We start from the raw sequence: 22683 nt of genomic DNA on the forward strand, positions 1-22683 counted from the left end.
GCATCCTGGAGCCCCAGGATGTCACCTCCAGGTGTCCCTCTGAGCCAACCCCACTCCAAGGAGGAGCTTGGACCCCTCCCAGGCACAGGGAACGAGTAAGATTTTACGAAGAGAGTTGGAAGTGAACACCCCGAACGCCGAGCACAGATGGCCAGGCCCCAGCTCACCTTGATCTCCACCTGGTTGAAGGTCTTGCCATTGTAGACGCCCACCATGCTGCCCACCATCTCGGGCAGGATGATCATGTCCCTCAGGTGGGTCTTCACCACCTCGGGCTTCTCCATGGGCGGCGCCTCCTTCTTGGCCTTGCGCAGGCGCTTGAGCAGCGAGTGCTGCTTGCGGCGCAGGCCCCGGTTCAGGCGCCGCCGCTGCCGCGCGCTGTACAGCTGCATCAGCTGCTCGCTGCCAAAAGGGGACAGGGACGGCTCAGGGGACACCCCAGGGATCCCAAACCCAGCTTGGGGAGAGCTCGGAGACCCCCCAGGCACAGAGTTACCCAGACAGAGCCGGGGGTACAGCCCCAGGACACAGTCAGGGATCGCAAACTGAGCGTGGGGTACCCCAGTGCAAGGACTTCCCCCCCCCCCAGGGACCCCAAAATGAACCTGGGGGCATTCCCAGGGACCCCCAACTGAGCCTGGGGAATGGCCTAGGGCGACCCCTCAGGGCCCCACAGCCACGGTGTTACCCTGATGCAGGCTGGGGTACAGCCCCAAGAGACCCCCAGGCATCCCGAACTGAGCCTGGGGAGCAGCCCAGGGACACCCCCAAAGACCCCACATTCACAGAGTTACCCACACTGAGCCTGGGGTATAGCCTCGGGAGATCCCCAGGCACCCCAAACTGAGCCTGGGGAACTCTCAAAGACCCCACAGCCACAGAGTTACCCAGACAGAGCCTGGGGTACAGCCCCAGGTCAGAGTCAGGGATCCCAAACTGAGCCTGGGGAATTCCCAGAGACCCCACAGCCACAGAGTTACCCAGACAGAGCCTGGGGTACAGCCCCAGGTCAGAGTCAGGGATCCCAAACTGAGCCTGGGGAACTCCCAGAGACCCCACAGAGTTACCCAGACAGAGCCTGGGGTACAGTCCCCAGAGACCCCCCCAGGGCCCCACACCCAGTGTTATCCAGACTGAGCCTGGGGTACGGCCTGGGGACACCCCCAGGGACCCTAAACTGAGCTTGGGGTATGTCCCGGAGAGACCCCCAAGGGTCAAGTTAAGCCAGGGGAGTGGTCTGGGGTGACCTCGGAGATCCCAAATTCAGCCTGGGGTAGAGTCCCGGAGAGACCCCAAACTAACAGCGGTACCCGAACTGAGCCCGGAGCGCGGCCTTGAGGAGCTCCAGGGACCCTACACCCACAGCATCACCCGAACTGAGTCTGGAGCAGGGCCCCGGGACCCCACACTGACGCTGTCACCCACTGCGGGACTTTAAACAGCGCAAAGAGCAGTTGCTGAACACCTAAACCCCCCGTTATTGCCGGTATTTGAACACAACCTGAGTATGGGGCAGGAACAGCCCCCCGAGCCCCAAACCCCAGCCCGGGGGGCTCCCGGTGCCAGCCCTTACTAGGACATGTCGAGCAGCTGGTCCAGGTCCACCCCGCGGTAGGTGAATTTCCGGAAGGTTCGCTTCTTCTTCTGCTCTACCTCCGCCTGCAGCGGGAGAGGGGGGTCAGGGGATTCAAGGCCGCCCGGCCCCGCGTTCCCCACCCCGCACACGGGAAGGCTGCGGCCCCACCGAGCTCCGCGGGGCGCCCAGGCCGCTCCCTCCCCTCAGCCCCGTTCCCGCCGCGCTGGGCCCGGTCCGGCCGGGGCACCCACGGTCCCCGCAGCGCCCCGGGGAAGCCCATTCCCCGCCCCCCAGGGAAGCCCCGAGCCCCGGGCGGCGCCGCGGCGGCGGGTGGGACTCGGATGGCGGCGGGTGGGACTCGGATGGCGGCGGATGGGGCCCGATGGCGCCGGCGGGGCCTCCCCCGCACCCACCATCTTGGCCGGGGCTGCTCGGAAAGGCCGCGCTCGCGCCGGAAGCGGCGGATCTCGCGAGAGCGGCGGGGGCGGGACGGGCGGGGAAGCAGCGCTTCCGCCCTCACTCCCTTAAAGGGGCCGCGCCCGGGGACAGCCCGGGGCCTCCGCAGGGACCTGTGCGAGGACGGAGCCTCCTCTTCCCCCCTGAACCTGCTCCTCGCCATCCGGGGAAATCTCAGGTTCCAATGTAAACCGCTCCTTCCCGCTGGCCCAAGGTGGGACCCGGCAGTGACGGGTCAGAGTCCCCTGGATGGCACAGCCACGCGGACAGCCTGGACCTCGCAGCCGCTCCGGGCCAGCTCTGAGCATCCCTCATCCTCTTGGAAGCCACCTTCGTCTTTCACTCGTGGACCTTCAACTTCTCACGGGAGCCAGCGGCTCTTGCGGCTCGGGCTGCGGGTTGAAGTGAGGACACAGAGCAGAACCGGCTCGTTCGGCACCGGCCGATCCGGTCTGGCCCCCGCGGCAGGAGGTTCCAGCACATCGAACGGCCCACACGGACCTTGAAGAGCTGGTTCTGCGCAGAAGGGATCCAAATCCAAACGCTTTTATCCCAGAAGAAGGGTAAAGATGTTGGGTGTCCTCCATTGCACGCGTCCCTGAGGCTCCAGGGTGGTGCTGTACCATTGCCACGGGGTTTCACACACGCTGAGAGAGGCGAGGCGGTCTCAGAAGTGACACCTGCACAAACATCGCTGGAGCAGCGCCTGTTCCAGCAGGAATTTTGAGCTCATGGATGTAACAGAGCAAGGAGCAGAGCCACAAGGATTCGAGCACAGAGGATTCACAACAAGCAGAGCCACACAAAATACCCTCTGAACTGATCCAAGTCCTGCCAGGAGCGACTCAGTGACTTCCACATCACAGACACATCCCAACCTCCCCAGTTCCACCTTCATTAACAGTGATTAATTACACCAGAGAGGGCTAACGAGCACAGACACAGCCCCCGGGGAAGGATCTGTGGGCAGGATTGGGGGATGCCCTTGAGCCAAGGGACACTTCCACCTCAGACAGTTCCTTTCTCACGGCTCAACCCCCACATTTCAGAGCCAAACCCTGGGGTGATTGTCCAGAAGACCCAAGGCAAAGTTACAGATACTGATATCCACTGAAGATGCTGATAAATCCATAAATTACCCGGTTTTCTGCAGTGCCTTGAGGGGAAGGGTGAAGAGCAGCATTTGTGTCACTGCCACCATCATGTGTGACCCAACACGGGGACAGGCCAAGGCCTTTAGGGGCCCTTCATCAGGTCAGATGTGATGGAGGCTGGAGCCCTTCACGAGGACACCTCCTCCACCTCAGGTTGGAACCCCTCACAGCTCAGATGTGATCCAGATCAGAGCCCTTCATCAGGTCAGATCTGATCCAAGTCAGAGCTCCCTCACCCACATCAGATCAGATCCAAGCCAGAGCAAAGCCCCTTCACCAGGACAGCTCCAATCCAGGCTGGAAGATCCTTCATCTGGTTGGATCCACTCCAAGTCTGAGCCCTTCACTGGGATGGATCTAATTCAGGTTGGAGCCCTTCACCAGGCTGGATCCATTCCAGGTTGGAGGATCCTTCCCAGGTCAGATCCCATCCAGGCAGGAGTGGCTCCCTGGCTGTGCCACCCGCTGGGGTGGGACACACACAAGTGGCACCACAGAGGCACAGCAAAGCTGCCCCTGAGGGAAGGGGACTCCCAGGACTGCCAAGGGACTTCTCTGGAAAACCCACACTCACAAAAGCAAAAAAAAACAGAAAAATGGAGACAGGCTGGTGTTTCTAATCCAAAGGTTCTTGTCTTTATTCAAACCAGGGCTCAGCACTGCTCAGTGCCAAACGCACCAAAACCTTTTTGCCTGAGGGAAATCTACATCTCGACAAGGCCTCCGGAGCCCCGCGGCATTCCGAGGGGTGGGAAGCACGGAGCCCAGAGCCAGCGCTCCCCAAGTGCCTCTGTGCATCCGCAGCTCCTGCGCCTGCCCTGGCCCAGCTCTGCCCCCCCAGAACAAACAGCAAAATACACTCAGTAGGTTTCTGTCAACTCCCAGAGTTTCGGAACCCTCCGCCCCAGCGCTGCCGTGGGGAGGGAGGGAGGGAGGGGCTGCAGCTCTTCCCCCACCTCCAACAGCGCTTACGGAAACCCTGTTTTAAATTAAAAAATAAGCCAGCATACATAGTAGAAAATTTCTCTTAAAAATTTCACAATCTGTAAATGTATATATTTTTTTTTTCTTTTAAACATAAAAGTTTACAATATACGGTAAAACAAAGGCTCAGGAAAAATAATTTCAAAAAAAAGAAACCTGAAGTTTTGAATTAAAGCTGAAGACATTTTTAAAACCCTGTAATTTGAACCAGTGACATTTTCTTTATTTGTGCTGATGGGTTAGAGAAAGGAAAATCTTTAAAAACTGCAGTCCAAACACCCACAGCTCTGCCTTCAGAAGCCATCTGCCCCCACCCCCCCCCGAAAAAAATTGTTGTTAGGTTTTTCTTCCATCAAGTAATGTGATTGTCACAAGTTCAGAAGTCTGGGATCCCGGGGTTCAGCTGGTCCCAGAGATCCCTGTGGACAGCACTCCCTGATTGCCAGCCCAGGCTAGCGCCGGTAGGGATGGAATCCTTGCACGTTGTGGTTCTGTCCCCGGCCGAAGCCGCTGCCTCCGGCCGGGGGGCCGCTGGATGGCTGCACCGAGGGGCCTCCGTAGGGAGGGGGCTGCTGGCTGGGATCAGAGAAACCTTGTCCAAACCCACTCAAGTCTTGTCCATACCCTGGGGAGAAGGGAAAGGCACAGGATGAGCTTCCAGGAGCAGCCACAGGCGTGAATCCCATGCCCAGACGCCGCTCCCTGGCGGGAACACACCCCAGAACAACGTCCGGCAGAAGCGGCAGCTCTGGGTTCCCGCAGGGATTCACCTTCCTCGCAGAGGAAAGGGGCAAAAGGCAGAAGGGAACCGGTGTGCAGGAAGGGAGGGCTGTGTTTGGGGTAGTTCAACCATCTGCTCACAGCTTTGGGGTGGCTCACAGGGGGTGCTTGGGAGCAGTTTCATTTTGGGTTGGGTTTTTTATTGGCTAAAAGCTGTCAGATTCAGCACAGGTAAGAGATGTAGGCAGGAAGTTTTCTCTGAAATATCCCAGTGCCTCAGACTGAGGGTGCAGTTGTAAGATTTTGGCTTTGCCCACTCAGCTCCATCACCTGGACACTCAAAAACCTTCCTGCACTGAACAGACAACCCTAAAATTCCCTTTCAAATCGCACGTAAATATTGGGACCCGTACCACAGACCACTCTGGAGTGAGCAGAATTTAGGGATGGGGGAAAAAAAACGGTTTTCTTTCCAAGAGAAAATACTGGCTGGAATTCCTGCTACCAACACAAAATTTACAACTTGATGTAAATTAAGACAACCGAGGAATTGAGAAATTTAATTCAAATTCCCGTAATTAAATATGACTCTTAATCCTGGCATCAGTGCCAGCCTCTGCTCTGAAAGATGCTATTAAGGCTCCTAATTACCAAGAGCATTTCTGCAGTGCTGCCTCTCTCTGTGCAGGCTTAGAGCAGGTTTAACTCTCTTAATCCCAAACAAAGTCTCTTAGCACATCTTCAGCAGTTCAATTTCAAGCTCTGCCTGTCCCTCAGGACTTGCTGGCACTAATGAGCACTAAAACACAGCAAGCTCAGGCTCTGGGAGCTCCAAATGCTCCTCCTGGCATTTGTTCAGACACAGATAAGCAGGCGCCCAAAACTACAATGGAATTGTTTGCCAAGGAGTGAGGCAGGGAGTGGAAAAACACAAACCTCGAGTTGCTCTCCCTGCACACGGTGCTGCAAACCACAGCTCATCACAGGGCTCGAGTTGTTTGTGACAAAGGGAACCCACAGTCCACACCTGCACAGCCACTCAGGACTCTCTGCCTTCCCTGCTTGCCACCCCTGGGTTGGCTCCAGCCCCTCTGCTCCCCCTGGGGCTGTGCCAGTTGTACGGTTTGAGTGTCTGGCTCCAGAATCTGAGCCCGCATCCGTTACCGGGATAAAGCCTGGCCAGGCTTTGGGGTGAACGGTGGCAGACACAGCTCAGCTGTGGGGTTTCACCCAGCTAGCTGGCACAGCTGAAGAGCTGCACTGCCCTGACACAAAACCCCAAGATCTGAGCCCCATTCCTGCCTCTCACCCTCCCCAACAGCCCCAGAACACCGGTGAATTTTCCCAGGAGCTGCCTGAAGCTCCTCCTCCCTGCTCAACCTGACCTCAGGAGTGGAGGCAAAGCTTTGGGGTGTGGCCTGAAGGGTCTGGAGCAAAGAAACCCAGCCTAGAGAGCCGAGGGGACTGCAAGGACAAGCCTCAAGAGCACCCTGCAGGGAGATAATTAATTTTTAATTATTTTAAATTAATGTAATTAATTAATTTAATTTTGCAGGGTGAGTGCTAGTGCTGACACTCATCCCAGGTGCACACACAGCAGCATTGGGTAAACCTTACAGTGCCTTACACTGACCAGGGAACTCCATGGCTCTTTAAAGCCCACAAAACTTTACATATTTACATAAATATATGCAAATCAGGGACACTTCCAGGGATGGGGCAGCCACAGGTTCTCTGTAAAACCTGTGCCAGGGCATCACCAGTCTCACAGTGAAGAATTTTTTCCTAATATCCAATCTAAACCTGCTCTTTTCCAGTTTGAAGCCATTCCCCTTGTCCTGCCACTACAGCTCCACATGAAGAGTCCTTCTCCATGAAATTCTTCTCCATCAGATTCTTCCTAAACTTCCAACACATCACAAACCCTGGCTCCCCACTGCCTGTGCAGGATTTGTACTTTATTTAGTAGGGTTCAACCCCCTTCAAAAAGAATCTGCAAAGAGCCAAGTTCTGGCAGAACAAGAAAAACTTCCTCGAGTCACAAGGGCAAAAACTATCCATGAAATCAACTGTGTTTGTAAGAAACAAAAGAAAAAACATTTCAAACTCATCAACATCAGAACCTGCTGCTTTACAAATATATCTCAAAAGCTCATCTTTCTTCAGAGGCTGCTTTACATTGCTGGAACTATGAATACTATCTATTTAAATAAATTTTGTGTTCATCTCACAGCAGTTTCTGCAGGAACTTGAGGCAGCACTACCACATGGAGAACGTGTTCCAGCAGTGAACAGCCTGCATCCATGGGGCTGCTGCATGAAAAATCCCCTTCAGAAGTAAAAACTGACCAATCACAATCCCTAAAAAAAAACCCCAGTAGTCCAGAGCTCTTTGGAGAGATCTCTGCAGAGATCTTCAGAGAGCAGTGCTCAGAAACAGGGCTGAGAAGAGCAAGATGAGAATGAGAATTCCCTCTGAGCTCCCACAGGGAGCAGCAGCAGCAATTTTACTCTGGAGCACAGGCACTTGTTTAGCAATTTGAAGAAGAATTTATTTTTTGTAGTACTGTCTGCCTGGTTTAAAACTTGTTACCTCAGTGCCTTCTACCTCAAAGTTACCTACAGAACACAACAAAGCTTTGCACAGAACTACACCTCCAGAGAGACGGGGAAGGAATGGGAAAAGGGAGGAAAAGGCACCACTTTGGATCCTTACACGTGCACTGCCTGTCTCCATGCTGCTCTTCCTCTTAAAGTCTGTTCTCCAAAGTCTGGAGACACAAAAAAAGTTCACTACAAGCTCAGTGAAGCTCTTGGAGTGGGAAGTTTTAGATAGAGGTTCGGGGAGAGGGGAAACCAGGAATTCATCCTGGCAGCGCAGAAGCCCCTGAAGGTTATTTTACAGCACAAAAGCAACACTTTGGAGCTAAGAAAATTCCCTCTGGCTAGAATATTGCACGATTTAAGGATGGCTTGAGCTGGTGGGAGCATTCCCATCCCGGAGAAGTGCCTGTAGCAAACTGTGTCCAACACTCTGTACCCAAGAATGAAGGGAAAGGGGATAAAGTTCCAGCAGTTACTCACCAAACTGACTGTAAGGGAATTCTGGCTGAGCAGTCGGGGGTTTGCTCATGTCCTGAGTTGCCTGAGATGGTGGTGGTGGTGGAGGAAAAGCGAGTGGTGCTGCCCCTGGAGTGGCAGGTGGAGGGGGGACTCCAGGGGGGGCAAACTGGTCAGGTGGAGGAGGCGGAGCACCATAACCAAAACCTGAAAGGACATAACAGGTGAACACCAACGTCCTGCTTGGTTTAAATGTTTAAAAATATTTCTAAGTCTATTAAACCCCAGGTGTTTGTGCACGTTTACACATTGGTCACCCCTACAGCTCAAAAACCTCAGCAACTCACCTTGCACAGGTAGGAGGAATGTCCCCCAAAGGCAGCAGCAGCCAGCACAGGGAAAGGGATAAAGCAGAACTGGGGACCAAACTCTGTGCTCACACTAATGTGAGAAATAAGGAAGCTGTATTATCCAAGATTTTAGGAGGAAAAAGTATCTCGAGATAACTGGGTGCTATTTTCCACCTTCTTCTTTAAACCAGGCTTGTTACAGACTTTTGAAAAGTGGCCTGAGAGGCAGGTGCTAAAATCCAATTTACATTTCCAGTCCCAGTTATGACCTTAATTCCTTAAGCTCCTCCAAAAAACCCTGCCTGTGTTTGGCCCAGGTCACCAGCAGTGAGCTCTAAGTTTTCTCTCAGATGCCCTAACAAGGGTGCACAATGTATCTGAATTTATTTAGCAACACAGATTTGAACTAGAGAATAGAAATGATTACTGCATCCAAGAAAAGAATACTACTGTCGTTAATTATAGCTCAGAATATATCATCAGGGAAAAATAATTAAGGATAGGTGAAACACAGGGGGAAAATCCAAGTTCAGCAAATGATGAGGAAAAGGTGAAAGCTGAATTTGGAGCTGGATGTGCTCCAGCTCCTGGGGGTCACTTACTAAATGGTGGAGGGGTGCCATAGCCCTGTGGAAATCCTTGTGGAGGCGGGAATCCGCCGGGAGGTGTGGAGACAATGTATGAGGTAAATGGCGGTGGTGGGGGAGGAGCTCCTCTGCCCGGAGGAGGGGGTCCATATCCACCTGGAAAAGGAAGAGAAACCCAAAAACTGAAGCAGATGAATACCAAGGAGCTGCTGCTGGAGTCAGCTTCCTCTAGGACGGGGTAAGGCTTTTGGGTGGATTTCAAACGCAGGCTCAGCCTTCTCGGAATCCTCACTTTGGGAATTATTTGTCCTCCAAGTATCCCCACTGTAAATAATTGCAGTTCAGCATGTAATCCCTCGATAATAAATTAATGTGGCTGGAACAGCAGGATGTGTGTCAGCTCCCATTACTGAGCTGCTAAGAATCCACTGTCTTCCCCCTTCATTCTTCCAGGACAAATTCAATCAAGCTTTTAAATGTAGGCTAAATCCTACAGAAATCCAGAAATCACTGTGAATGCTTAAAGAAGCTGTGCCTGTGCTCGGGAGGATTTTTTTCCTTGCAGAATTGGTCCCATATAATGTACTTACCAATTGCCTGTCCAGCTGGCACCCACATCCCTACAACAGAACAAAAAAAGAGCCTTAGACATCACTGAAAGCTGTGCACTCCGGAGCAGGGATGATGCAAGAGGAAGGATTTGGCTCTGGGATAGACTGGGTATCCTCCCCGTGTCCCTTACAGAGCTATTTTTATGGCCCAAGCAACATTGTGGGACTATTTCTGAATGTGCAATTCTGGAAAGACTCTGAATCATTCAGCAAATGACACTCAGAAGAGACAGCAGTTCCCAAACCCAAATCAGATGGAGCATTTGAGAGCTGCCACATCCCAAGTACAAGAAACTATAGTAGTAGAGCGAACAAAACCCTGGAGAATCCCAGCAGACTACACATCCAAGAGATTCTTAATTTACTACCAAGTTTATCTGAGTTATTTTTGCAGTTTTTGAAGCATAAAAAAGCCTTTCCCACCCGTTGTGCAGCGCTGAGATTGAAGGATAAATGTGCTCGTGTCTGACATTAATCTTTCCAGGAGATCAGATATCATTTTCCCTACTAATCACTGCATGGAAAATAATGGGAGTTTCTCCGTTTGCAGATTAGCACATCTGTGCACAGTGTCAACCCTCAGCTGCAGCTTTCAAGTTAATCAGCACCGTGGGGAAATGAGCAATCCCTGTGCTGCACTTCCATCCATCCAAGCAGGGATGGAGCAGCCACGCTCTCTCCAGCCCCCCAGGTGAACATTTCTCATCTCTCAGTCACAGCAACTCAATTATCCCGCTGTATTTCTCCAGAAGTTATCAAAATTGTCTTTGGATGAACTCAGTGTATTTATCCTGCCTTTGGACTCTCGGGGGGGGTTGCAGCCATCAAACCCAGGCACGTGGCTGCTCCCGAGCCCCGCAGGGCTCCTGGTGTGCACTGCACCAGAGCTGCCTGGTGCTTTCCCAAGCTACATTAAGCAGTAAAATCCAAAGGCAAGGCCATCCATTTTCCCCCTCATCCCTTTCAGATTGTCCTGATAACTTCCTTTGAAACTGTCTCATCCTTGAAAAGTCATATTTCAACCAAATTTATCATCGGGGCCTCGCTCCATAGCTGGAGTCACACCTGGAATGTTCCCAACACCTTCTCTGAGTTCCCCCAGCCCATGGAGATTCCATGTGGGGAGAGGCAGATCCAAAGGGAACAGGTGAAACACAGCTGGGACATGTGCCAGACCCAGCACAACCCGTTGCCTTCTGCCACTGAAACGGATTTTTGGGAAAAACAGTGAAAAAACCTTAGGAAGGACTGAGGAGGGGGTGGAAATTTCCTCCTGCTGACAGTATCCAGCAGGGAGATAAACCTGGGAATACCATCTAGGCCAGAAAACCAAAGTGCAGCGAGCTGAAGAGGCCGGAGAGGTGACAGCAGAGGCTGGAGAGGTGGCAGCACCCTGGGCAGGGTGGGCAGTACCTTGGGGGCCGTATCCCTGCTGCCAGGTCGGAGGGGGCTGCCCTGCCCAGCCGTTGGCAGCGCTTGGCATGATCCTGCTTCCCCACTGGCTGGCCCCCGGCGGCCCCGGAGTTTGGCTCTTGCTATCCCGAGGCTCGGCGCGTTTCACCTCCACCTAAACAAACAGAGGCAGCGCTCAGGAGGGCTGGGGGGGGCCCCTGCACCTCCCGTCCCCTCACACACACCCGCAGTTACACTTAAGACTACACTTAGCATCTTATGACTTATGTCTAAGTACTTAATTATTAAAACTTAAGGCCAGTAATTTACAATGTTTCTCAGGTACAGTGTAGGTGATGGTAAGACATTACAAGTCCTACTGTCGAGGGATTCCGAGAAAAGCATCCTACAAATCACTTCAGTCTCGTTGGCTTTAATCTTAAAACAGCAGTACCCTCTTACAGCAGCTCTGCACTTAAAACAGCTGAATTTGCACATTAATGACAGACTGATTTCATGTTCAAGGCAAGAGATACGAAGATGATGTTTTCAGTTAAAAAAAACCAGAATTTTGAGTGAAGAGGCTGCTCTGAAAAAGGGTACTAATGCTTTAACCAAATATGTTTGGGGTCCATTTGGAAGTGACAGTTTAACCCACCCCAACTAACTGCAATTTCAGCTCTGCTCATACCTGAGAAACACACATTTTTTGATATTTTTTTTGGTATTGTTTTCTTTTTTTTTTTTTTTTTTTAAACTTAAGATTTTATTTAAATGTCTAATGGAAGATAAAGACTTACCTTCCCCAGGCTAACGCTTAAAGAATCTCAATTAACTCAAACAATGTCAGAGGGAATGGATGTGATAAGAGAATCTTACATTACATCTAACAAAAAAGTAAACAAACATGCAAGTAATAAAAATGGACAGTTGAGTCAATAAGAAGCAAATCTTCATACTGTGTTAAGTCAGTGACAAAACCCCTCCTGTTTTAAAAATTAGTAAGCCACAGTGCTTAACTTATTTCATTCCAAGATAAAATGTCCTAGTGTTCCCAGCCATGGAATAAGTGCATTTGACCTACTTAAAATAAGCTGCACATTCAACATAAACCTCTCAAAAAAAAAAAAAAGAAAAAGAAAAATCCAGTTCTGATTTAATGAAACCCTCTCAGCACTTGCTGAATTCGAGGCTTTTTTTTTTTCATGATTAATTTTAATGGGTGCCAGAGTACAAAGAAAATAAATCTCAATCATCAATGGGCCTGAGTAGTATGGAAAATAAAGTATTCAGAATTCTTCCTGCCATGTCTTAAAAGCCATTCATGTCGGAGAACAAACAGGAAACAGGCACAAGGCAAGGACAAAGCCCCCCATGCCCCCCCCGCCGATGCCCCGAGGACATGAGACATGACAGTAACCAAATCTCTGTCAGCTCAAGGCCCTTCCAGAGAGGAACCAAGGGAATTTTTCAAAGGACTCAAATTAATGAGTCTTAACACATTTGCCTTGAGGGAATTTGGTTATTGCTTACAAAAGCAGAGGCCTTCTTGTAATTTTAATTTCCCCCCCCCCCTTCAACAACATATGGATTCATTTCAGCAATACCTTTTTAATTACCAAAAAGACAGATACCATTTTTAAAGCAGGCATGATTAGGCAGTGAAGGAGAGAGCAGGGGATCTGGAGCTCATTAATCCTTGCGGAAGAATCCCATTAATTTTTCAGTGCACACTTGGAAGCGGGGAACTGCCAAACTGAGGACTGAAAATTCCCTGTGCAATAGGGAGGTTCAAATTCCACACCTGCCTAAAGTCCAGCTTACCCCAAGAACTGAGGGTAGCTCTATTACTCTAAGCTAAAAATCCCTGAATCCTGGTTTGTTTTTTCTTTTTGTCACTGAAACTGGGGAGAAAAAAAAGGGCAAAAATAGATGATTTCAGTTTGGAATTGGGTTTGTTTGGGGAATGCTGAGAACTCCGAGTCTCAGTGCTGTGTTCCAAAGCCAGCAGCAATGAGGTGACATCTGGAGGCTCACACTGGGCTCTCCACCCTCTCCCAGCACCTCGTGGATGTTTATCCTTTGTTCCCATTTAGATCTGCTGCTCTGTGGGATCAGCTCCCACTTCAGTGGCTTGCTGAAGGCAATTCCAAGGGCAGATCAGGGAATACTGGTGGGATACAGGTGATCCATACACACCCCCATGTGATTTACTGCATCTGCTCACACCTGGCAGCATCACCAGGAACCAAGAACTGATGTTCTGGATCCCCACAAGCACCTTCCTTTGTTTCCATGATCAGGAAATCACCCAGCCCTCCACCCCAAAACAAGTTCACAGGAATTAAAGGCATTCTATAGTGTAAAATGAACCAGAACTCCACTGATATGCAGAACGTGTCCCCTGCTAGCTAAGGGAAGGCTTATGAACTATCAGCACATAAAAGACTTTAAAGACAATTAAAAACTCATACAATGCAATAATTAAAGGAATGTGAGAATCTTCTGTGTCTCCCTGAACCCCCTCACTCCAGGTTCAGCAGTTTTAACAATTTCCTTTAAAAACTGGATATACCATAAAGCTGCAAGGACTTAAATTTACCAGAATTTCCTGTGGTTCATGTTTCTTTAAATTATTCTTTTCTCTCTACATAAAACTTGGGTCTCCTGCAACAATTTATTTTGCTTTTAGGTTGTTTGGGTTTTTTTGGTTTTTTTTTTTTCCCCCCACAGGTAGAAGCATGTTCCTTGCTGAGTAACATCAAAAGGAGCCTAAAAACTTCCTCCCTATCCAACACCCGTTTGCTGACAACACAGTATGAAGATGAAACAACCAGAGGTCACTTAACTGCATTGTGGTTAAATACTATATAGAGTACGTGGGTTGGTATCAAAGTTTCACAGTAAGTGACCCAATTTTTTAAAAAACCAATCCTTCAGGATGTTTTTTTTTTCCCTTTTTCTTTTAAAGTTTAAGAATATATAAAGCAGATTGTCTCACACCACCTTGAGATTTGAGTATCGAGTACACATCTGAAGGAGTGGTATCTTAAACCAAGCCTTGAACAACTCGGATTTCACTGGGATTCTGCTTTTCCAACAGCTGGAAATCACTGGTTTCTCTCCTTGCATCACAGCAGTGCTCAAAGCAGACACAGTGAGCACCAGTTCATCCCAGTGCAAGCTCTGCTCAGCCAGAGCAGCCCCCAGGTCTGTAAACACAAGGCCTCACCCCAAGCAGAGCCCACAGCCTGAATCCTCAGGCTTCCAAGCCCTCCCTTCCTCAGGCTGCCCCCATCCTACCTGCCCTCCTCCAGCAAACTCAGACTTTCCCCACCTTCATGGATAAAGCCTTGAATTTGGACTGCTGTGCTCTCCCATCAACGATTAAGTTGGATTCCCCAGTGAAATCGCTCATTGCCCAAGACTTGGTTCTTTCTTAAGGTAAAATAAAACTACAACTACACACTTTTTTGCCCATGATGTCGTGAAAATGCATGTTGACAGCCTGGTCCACTGATTGTTCGTCCTCGAAAGTAATAAATCCAAAACCTAGCCAACGACGAAGAGTGAATCAAGGTAGCAGGGTGTTGTGACACAAAACAGGATGATGAACAGTATTAGGGGCAGACCAAGGGTTCAAGCAGGGGTTTCAGATAACGACACTTGTGTTCAATTGGCAAAAACTCTGAGGAAATTGCAATGGATACTTCCTGTGGTGAGGCTTTAGTGCCTCGTCTCGATTGCGCACATGCAGCTTCAAACTGAGCTCGTTAACCGGCTTTTAATTTGATTTTATTCCTCATCCACCTACCAGGAAATGGAAAAAAACTGCTAAAATCAAAATACTTGTGGGACAGCAGATTAAAGTCAAGCAACTTTGCTGCTCCTCCCTTTGATTCAGCCTAATTTCCCAAGGAAAACCTATCATATATCCCTGTTCCCCAAAGCTGCAAAGCAACTTCCTCCCAATCCCTTAGCCCAGCTTCAAGTTAGGGAATATTTTCCGTGGAAAATAAGAAAGTTGGTTTTGAAATGTAGCTGTTAAAGCATGAGAAATTTTACCACTCCATGGATGAATGAGAAGCTTCAGAAACTAACAACCTACATCAGAGGTTCTCAAGTTTTCCACACCTTGGAGAAAAATCGTGGAACAGGTGTTACTCCTTCCCAACACAGCAACCCCTGTGAGGTGTTGCTCACACAGACCGTGGTATTGCTGCCACGTTCTCAATCTCATTTATTTCTTGTATTTCCTGCTGGTTTTCTTTTGAAAATCTACACGACTTCCCAGCCCTTTTTGTCCCCAACTGCTCCAGCTCGCCACGGGTGGTTCATTCCCTTCCACCTGACCACAGCCCTGGCTGGTGGCAGCTCAGCTGGATCCAGCAGCTTTTGATGCTTGCAGAAAACTCTGGAAAAGGAGGCAAAGCTTCCCTTTTGGAGGTCACTCTGAGAACCACTGCACATAGGTTGTAGCTGCTGATACAGCCGAGAGAGTGGCAAAATAGTGGTTAATCCCCCAGGACACGGCGGCTGCTTCATGCCATCACCCACTGGCTGCTGGTGGGGACAACCCAGGGCAGGGAGGGACACATGCAGTACAGGAATTGTGCCATTCTTTGGATTAGCTACGGGGGGGAAGGGGGGAGAGCAATAAAAATTAGAAAAGAAACCCGAGGTGCGGCGTGGGAAGCGTTTATGGAACATGGATGCGGTTCTGCTTTTCTGAAACCCAAGATTTCCCCCTTGGTTTGCGTTTTGCTTTGCAGCTAGTGCTGACAGCAGCCAAATCTTGCTCTAAAGCGTTACAGAATACAGGATCTAGCACAGGAATGTCTCTCCACGCTTATCCAACTGCGTTGGGTAAGCCCAAAGAGGCCTAGTGTAGAGAAAGTTTATATATATATATATAAAAATACACAAAGATACAGGCCAAAATAGATTCCAGCAGGTCAAATTCTGCTGTCAGCAACAAGAGCAAAAGACATCACTAAAATAAACTGAAAATAAAAAGGAAAAAACTTGGCATTTCCCACACACAAGAGACTGGCAGTATAAACGAAGTTTTGTGGAGCTGTGATGAAAGCAGCCTCGAAGCTGAGAGCAGCATTTCATCACAATATATTTGTCTGAGTTAACCAGAAATCCAAGTGTTGGAGCCAAAGGAAAAGTGCTTGTATTTAAATCACGTTTAGTATTCCAGCCTTTGTCTAAAAAGAGATGGGAAAGAAAAACAATGGATTCCATCTGTATGTGAAGGTTGTTGTTCAATTCAATTCCAAAGCCAAAGGAGGGGAATAGATTAGGGGAATAGTGGGATGGGGTTGAGGGGTGGAAGAAGGAGAGCAAGAGGTCACTGAGGAAAGCAGCAAATAAATTTTAAAAAGGGGATTTAAAAGGGCCAGACATCACAAGATAAGGAAGAGTGAGAAATCAGAGTAACACAGCAAAACTCCAAGGTGAAGTTTTGAGCAGAAGTGATGAAACCCACCACCCACAGCTTTAGTTTTTGAAGGGCAGGACTCTTTTCAAGACTGGAAAAAGGAACTGCATCCAGCAGGAATCCAAGAGAACCAGACCAGAGTGATGGGGCTGGTCTGCAGCCAAGGGAGGAGGAGAACAGACACAGCAAGAAGCTGGAAATCCCTTCCCAGATGTTGGCTTGGCCAAGAACAGGAATCAGGAGAAGCCGAGACGGCATCAAAGCCACTTTGCTCCTTCAGAGATGTAACACGGCTGCTGCTTGGGGCTGTGGCAAGAGTTGGGATGAGGCAGAGCTGGCAGGAACAGGCAGGACTGGGAGGAAGCAAAGATCACGTGGATACCTGACACCAAGCAGCTCCTCAAGGACATCACCTGAGAATCTGGTGCCCAGGGCTCTCCTGAGGAGCTGGAGGTAAATGGATACTACAGGGATTAGGAACAGGGCTCATTTTCACTTTTCCTACCAATAAATTGATGTGCACCTCCAAAGGAAGGGTGGTAAAGAGAGAAGGCAAAATTCAGAAGGGTCAGAGGAGAGATGGCACAGAAGTGGCCTCTGGAATTTTATCAAAAGTCATTAAAAGGATAAGAGGACAGAGCAGCAAGAGAACACAGAGAGAGAAGGCAAGAGAAAATGTGTTCTGGGATGCACAACCAGGAGTACCCAATACAAACTCGAGCAATTTTTCCTAGCACCCCCCAGGGACTGCCAAGGCCATTCTGGGAGACGGCTGTTAGTCACCACACTAAAAAAAGACTGGGACAGCACAGAAACAAAAGGCAGAGAGGCAGAATTCAAGAAGTGCTTAACAAGTCTGATGAATTAGGGGAAAAGTTTTCTGTGGATGGAGACAAGACCTTTCCCCCACCTGGCACTTGTGCTTTTCACCCCAAGCCCTCCCTTCCTGTTTTGTTTTTAGTAGAGCTTGAAGCAGAGAAGCCATTAATTAAGACAGGATTAATCCAGACCAGGCATGATGTTTTAGTACCTTTTGCTCAGAGGCTGCAAGGCTGGGATTAAATATTGCAAAGATAGAGATGATACAATAATTACTGAAATACTTCAGAACTTCAGCCCCAAATCACATTCGGGTGCCAGTGCCTTTGTCTCCTCTATCCAAAACCAACTGCTCTAGGAGCATTGAAACAGATGAATTTATGTGCTGCTTAAATCAAAGGTATCTGTTGGAAGAAGATTAGGATAGCTAAAGCAAGAAAACAAAAAAAACCAAAAAAACAAATATATTGAAACTTCGTTTACACTCCAATAAAAGACAAAGCCCGTCCCTCCTCTGACTGCGGAACTGGCCTGTACCTCTGTGATAAATTATCACCTAGAGAGAAGAAATCTAAAGAGATATCGTTAATCACAGTCAAACAATTCACAGAGAGAAAAGAAACAAAAAGAGAACTTACTTAACATTACCATACTTTACTATGAAACACTTAAATATGTCACTAAGGATGTATGTCTAAATTAAAAATAAAACTAAGACTTAACAGCTTAATAAATATGAAGTGAAGGATATATTTCTTAATAATGAGGCAGAAGAGAAATGAAAGTTCAGATGGCAAACTATTCTCTAGCATGTCCAACATGCTACAGGGTGGGAGCACAGCTAAGCTTCACGTGCTAAAATATTGCCTCTTCCTTGGCAAACAGATGGTGGATGCAAAGGGACGTGGGTGACATGGAACTTGCTTTATATTTTGACCAAAGGTTCCCAGTTTGGTTCAATATCTAGTAAATCTTCCAGGTTTTTGGGTTTTTTCCCCCCCTCTTAAAAAGCAGGTATACAGGGATTGTATATCCCAAGTAAAAATATACAGATATATATTTCAGAATTATTTTGTGCTGTTTAAGAAGAGTTTTTCCTTTATTTGAGGTGAAGCCATTTAACCAAAACAAAAAGCAGGTGATGGATGGATTCTGCCCTGTCTCGTGCTCCGGCTGGAGCACCCCCCATGCACTTACAGACCCAACGTACCTTTCATGTAAAACAGGAGGAAAATCTGCTGATTTTTTCCCCCCTCAAAAGTACCTTAAGCCACAGGAGTGGCTTGAGAATCAAATTTCATTCAACTATAAAAAAAACCCAACCCATAAACGAGCATGAAACATCTTGAGTTGAAATGCACAGACCCAAGTGAAGCTGGAGATGAAGAGTCTAGACTTGAAGTGATGTTTGCCCAGTGAGTTATTCTTTTTCCTGAGGCAACGTAGGGAAAAAAAAAAATAAATCTACCTTTTCTGATGGTGTGAAATAGTTTGCCATCTGACTATAGGAGAGTATGAAGAAATTTCAAGGACAAACTAGATCAGCCTTTACCTCGGGGCCTCTGTTTCTCTGCATCATAGATCATTACAACTTCAGTGACCTGGAAGAGAGAAGGGAAATTCTACTCACTGTGCTACCAGGGGAGGGCTGGAACAGTCACCACCGGCTGGTTCCTGCTCTCTACCCACAAAGCACAATTCAACTGCAGCCATCATCCCAGCAACAGCACAAAACCAGGGAATATTGCTCTTCCTGGGAGCTTAGAAAGCCTGAGTTCATCTCTGTTGTCTCATTACACTTCACATTTTAATTTAACATTGAGGTTTTGCACTGTTTGTACCCACACTGTGGCCTATTACACACCCCGAAGGTTTGTCTTCCAACAACTCATCAGTGTAGCTTTTTAAAAGATGAACTTCCCCATTTTTAACCATTTTCACTTGCACCATGAAAAGCAGCTTGAGCTGCAGGCACCTTTACAAACGTGCAGGGCTCCTCTGATTGAATTACTGGAGCACCAGAGTGAGGCCCAGAGCACCAGTTAAACCAATCCTTTAAACAGCTTTACAAAACCCCTCTAAGTTCTGGATGAGCAGTATCAGTGTGATTTTAACTTAAAAAAAGAAAAAATGGAAATTGCAAGCTGTTCAAAGGCTTCAAGATTATTCTTCTAAGAAAAAGCACCACTGTGAGCTACAATTCAAACAAAACCTGAGGTGTAATATTTATGTCAACATCAAAACGGCTGAAAGCAACTGCTCTGAATTCTCTTAGATGAAGAAAAGTGGTCACAAAATGGGTGTGATTTTGTGGAATCACATCTTCAAGACAATCTTAGGATACTTTTTACTCGTGAGTAAAAATGATAAAATTGTGTCAGATTTTAAACTCTTTACTTACAGCTGGAAAACAATTGGGTTTGAGTTACTGCACTCACTTGAGCACATCCTACTGGATGCTACCAGCTGGGGCTTGGGGATCAATATGGGGATTATGCCATGGGACAGTGCCAGCTCTGTCCCTCCACTGGTCCATTTGGATCCCCTTCTTCACCCTGGCCTTAACGACCCAGCAATTACCAGGGCTAAAAATCAGTGCCTGCCTTGGTCTCCTCACTCTCGTAGCCACAAAACATTTGTGAGACTCCACTGCTCCAAAGGACTCATTACAACTCCAAGAAGACTTTCTGATTTCTATACTATGAGTAAAGTGCTACTACTTACTTTTAAGGGCACTTACAGTTGTGGCTGGTGCCTTCTACACTTGCAGGACATACCCTGTATCTCCCCAGCATCCAGGGCACAGCTGGAAAGCCAAGTCTGTGAGGAAGAGCCTTTAGAAACTACATTCCACAGCTGTGGAACGTGCTCCCTGTTTTTATTATTAGTCTACTGCAGCCTTTCAAGCTAAAGAAACAGTTGTTAGCTGTTGCTTTTTGCGTTTTAAATAAATTATCTTAATGGAATTTTAAACACTGATTTAACTGTTGATAAACTTAAGAATTTGTTTCTCAATAAATCCTTCGCTGCCACTAAGAAATGTTAGGGAAAGGTTATTGAAAGAAGTATCAGAAACCACACTAAATGCCAATCAAGTTTATTTTTACCAGCACAGTCCTGAAATTAATTCAGGCAATTTTTAAGTTCCTCTAACTTATTCACAGCTGAGTTATTTAATTCAGTAGTTTACCATTGTAAAGGGGCAGTGAGAGCTGGGATAAACGGGAATTAAAAGTAAATAAAAAAAATAATCAGAAGATACAGTCATTTCAGTCCAAGGTTACAAAGTGAATTTAAAAAGGTGCATGAGGAGCAGTTTGTCTCAGAATGGAGGTTCTAGGGACACCAGAACTGAGATTCCAGATGGTTTGAAGGCAGGTACTGCTCCCAAAATAATGGCAGGAGACACAAATTTAACCTATCTGTACACATAGACAAAGACCAGGATCTTAAAATTCAGCCCATTGAGGGACTTGCTGTTCCCAAAAAATAATCAGCAGACATTTTTAATTGCCCAGCTGTAAGGTATCAAGAGAAGTGGGGGAGAGGGAAATAATAATAATAAAAAGAATCATTCTTAAGCCACCTCAAGAGTTTTTGGAAGAAGGGACAGAATAATGCACCAAGTAGACTTAAACATGAGGAGACAGAAGGAGCAAAGTAAATTCCACACGAGCAGTAGGCTCTGCCAAGAGACATTTCCAGATGATGAATGTTCATCAGCTTCTCACAAAATGCTTCATGTGCCCCTCCAGCAGTTTGTCCAAATTACCCCCAAATGTGACAGCTTGAGGAAATATGAGAGGAGGCAGCAGGGAGGGGAGGCACCTTCCCCCCCAGGACTCACCACTCCGAACTTCTTGAAGTATTCCCTGAGCTCTGTCTCGCCACAGTTATGAGGAATCCCACCAACAAAAATTTTATTGGATTTATTGTTATCGCTCCTGGATCCTTTCTGCTAAATCAAGGAGGAGAAAATTCAGTCAGAAGGACAATAAGGTTGGCTGCTTCTATCACTTTACACTGAACCATGAACAGCAGGCTCTGGCAGGCTCAGGGGGAGAGCTCTAGCCTTGAAGTCTCCCAGCCATGAAAGGGAACCACATTCCAAGCTCAGAGGTTCAGTGTTCCCTGTTCTTCAGAGGGCCAGGCATGCAGGGCCTGTGTTCTGAGGCCCTTGACTCATTTTACACTGAAATCTGATGAAGCTGCAGGGTGTGGAGTAGGGCTGGAACAGCATCAGCCCTGCCAGTGCCCGTCCAGACACCGCTCTCAAATCTGAAGAACTCCACTAAAAGCACCACTAAGAGCTTAAGAAACACCACACCCAAACTGACGCTGCTCTGCACAGAGCCTGCCCATGGAAATCTAAGTAAAAGACAATTTTTAGAAATACAATTTACACTCGAGGTCTGCATACTGACTTCTGCCCTTAAAACATGGATATAATCCAAAGGAATTCAAGAGAACTCGGACAACAGGCGGGATACACAGGGATCTTTCCTTACCCATCCTTCCTTCGGTCGTGTCCGCTCTGGCTGCATCCCCCGAGGTGTACATGGCTTTGGATCAATCTGGAAGAAGTTCCAGTTTGGTCAGACCTCAGCATGCAGAATTCTGCTCCAAAAGTTACATCTGTGGCAGCTGAACCCACATGCAGCTCCTCAGAGCAAAGCAACACAAGCCACGGAGTCAGAGCTGCCTTACAATAAATCTTTTAAACCAACAACCAGGTTAACTCTGACACTCTGCAAATAAGGAGCCAGAATTTAAAGCAGATCTTTGAATCTGGTGCAGAAAAAAAAATAACAACACAAAAGCAACTTACATTTCGGCCATCTAACGTATGAGGTCTGCTGGCCAGCACTGTTCCCACACAGTTGGGATCTTTAAATTTGACAAATCCAAATCCTCGAGATTGATTTGTTGTTTTGTCTTTCATTATTACACAGTCTACAACTTCTCCATACTGGGAGAAGTAGCTACGAAGAGTTTCTGTCAGAGAAAAAAAAGCAAGTATTAAACAGAACCAGATATTAACAACACCAGACTGTGTTTGCAATTATGAGACAACAGATCAGCAAACATGGAAAACAACTTCAAACTCATCTTTTAAAAATGATCACATTTTACTTCCTGTAAACAAATGGTAGACAACAGTTTATTTCCACTCATACAAATGGAAAATAGCAGGAAAGTGATTATAAAAAGGGTTGTCTGTTGAGCTGACAAAAACTTCAGCACCAAACAGTATAAACCTAAAAATATTAACATATATCTGAGCTGTCTCTACAGGAAGTTTTATTAATTAGCAGAGGAGCAGGAGACTCTCAGCCCAACCTCCCCACCACAGCAGTGCCTGTTAGGAACTCCTGGCTGGGTTTTCACAATGACCCAGTGCCTGCAGCACACGTTGCTCACCTTGTGTCGTGCTCCAGTCCAGGCCACCCACGAACAGCTTTCTGCAAATGAAGCACAGGGCAGATTTAGGGGCTACAGCAGATGCTTCGTCTTATTTAAGGCACGAC

General features: G+C 47.8%; 2 protein-coding genes across 5 annotated transcripts in view; both read right to left on the minus strand.

The window, feature by feature from the left end:
* The window catches only part of RPS15 (ribosomal protein S15), a 2780-nt gene extending 690 nt beyond the window's left edge, over positions 1–2090 (minus strand). The window contains exons 1-3 of the mRNA XM_042031575.1: positions 1990–2090; positions 1574–1659; positions 168–402 (exon numbers count right to left, since the gene is read on the minus strand). Coding sequence (XP_041887509.1) covers positions 168–402; positions 1574–1659; positions 1990–1992 — 324 coding nt within the window. The 5' untranslated portion in view covers positions 1993–2090. The remainder of the gene's footprint in view (positions 1–167; positions 403–1573; positions 1660–1989) is intronic.
* Positions 2091–3794: 1704 nt separating this feature from the next.
* On the minus strand, positions 3795–22683 carry DAZAP1 (DAZ associated protein 1). Of its 4 annotated transcripts, none has more exons than XM_042030856.1 (11): positions 22577–22683; positions 21984–22150; positions 21664–21729; positions 21003–21110; positions 18708–18756; positions 14360–14442; positions 10912–11065; positions 9478–9507; positions 8903–9043; positions 7975–8157; positions 3795–4795 (listed from the first exon to the last, which is right to left on the minus strand). In XM_042030856.1, exons 2-11 carry the CDS (start codon positions 22095–22097, stop codon positions 4623–4625), a joined length of 1101 nt encoding a protein of 366 aa, XP_041886790.1. In that variant the 5' UTR covers positions 22098–22150; positions 22577–22683; the 3' UTR covers positions 3795–4622. The 4 variants fall into 4 exon arrangements, with proteins under 4 accessions (XP_041886790.1, XP_041886702.1, XP_041886886.1 ...); XM_042030768.1 differs by having other exon boundaries at positions 21003–21113; XM_042030952.1 differs by lacking the exon at positions 22577–22683 and having other exon boundaries at positions 14353–14442; positions 21984–22145.

The sequence above is a fragment of the Corvus kubaryi genome, unplaced genomic scaffold (assembly GCF_017639235.1).
Source record: "Corvus kubaryi isolate FWS band 111438036 unplaced genomic scaffold, C.kubaryi_AGA036_p1.0 121, whole genome shotgun sequence".
In the NCBI taxonomy this organism is placed as follows: Eukaryota; Metazoa; Chordata; class Aves; order Passeriformes; family Corvidae; genus Corvus; species Corvus kubaryi.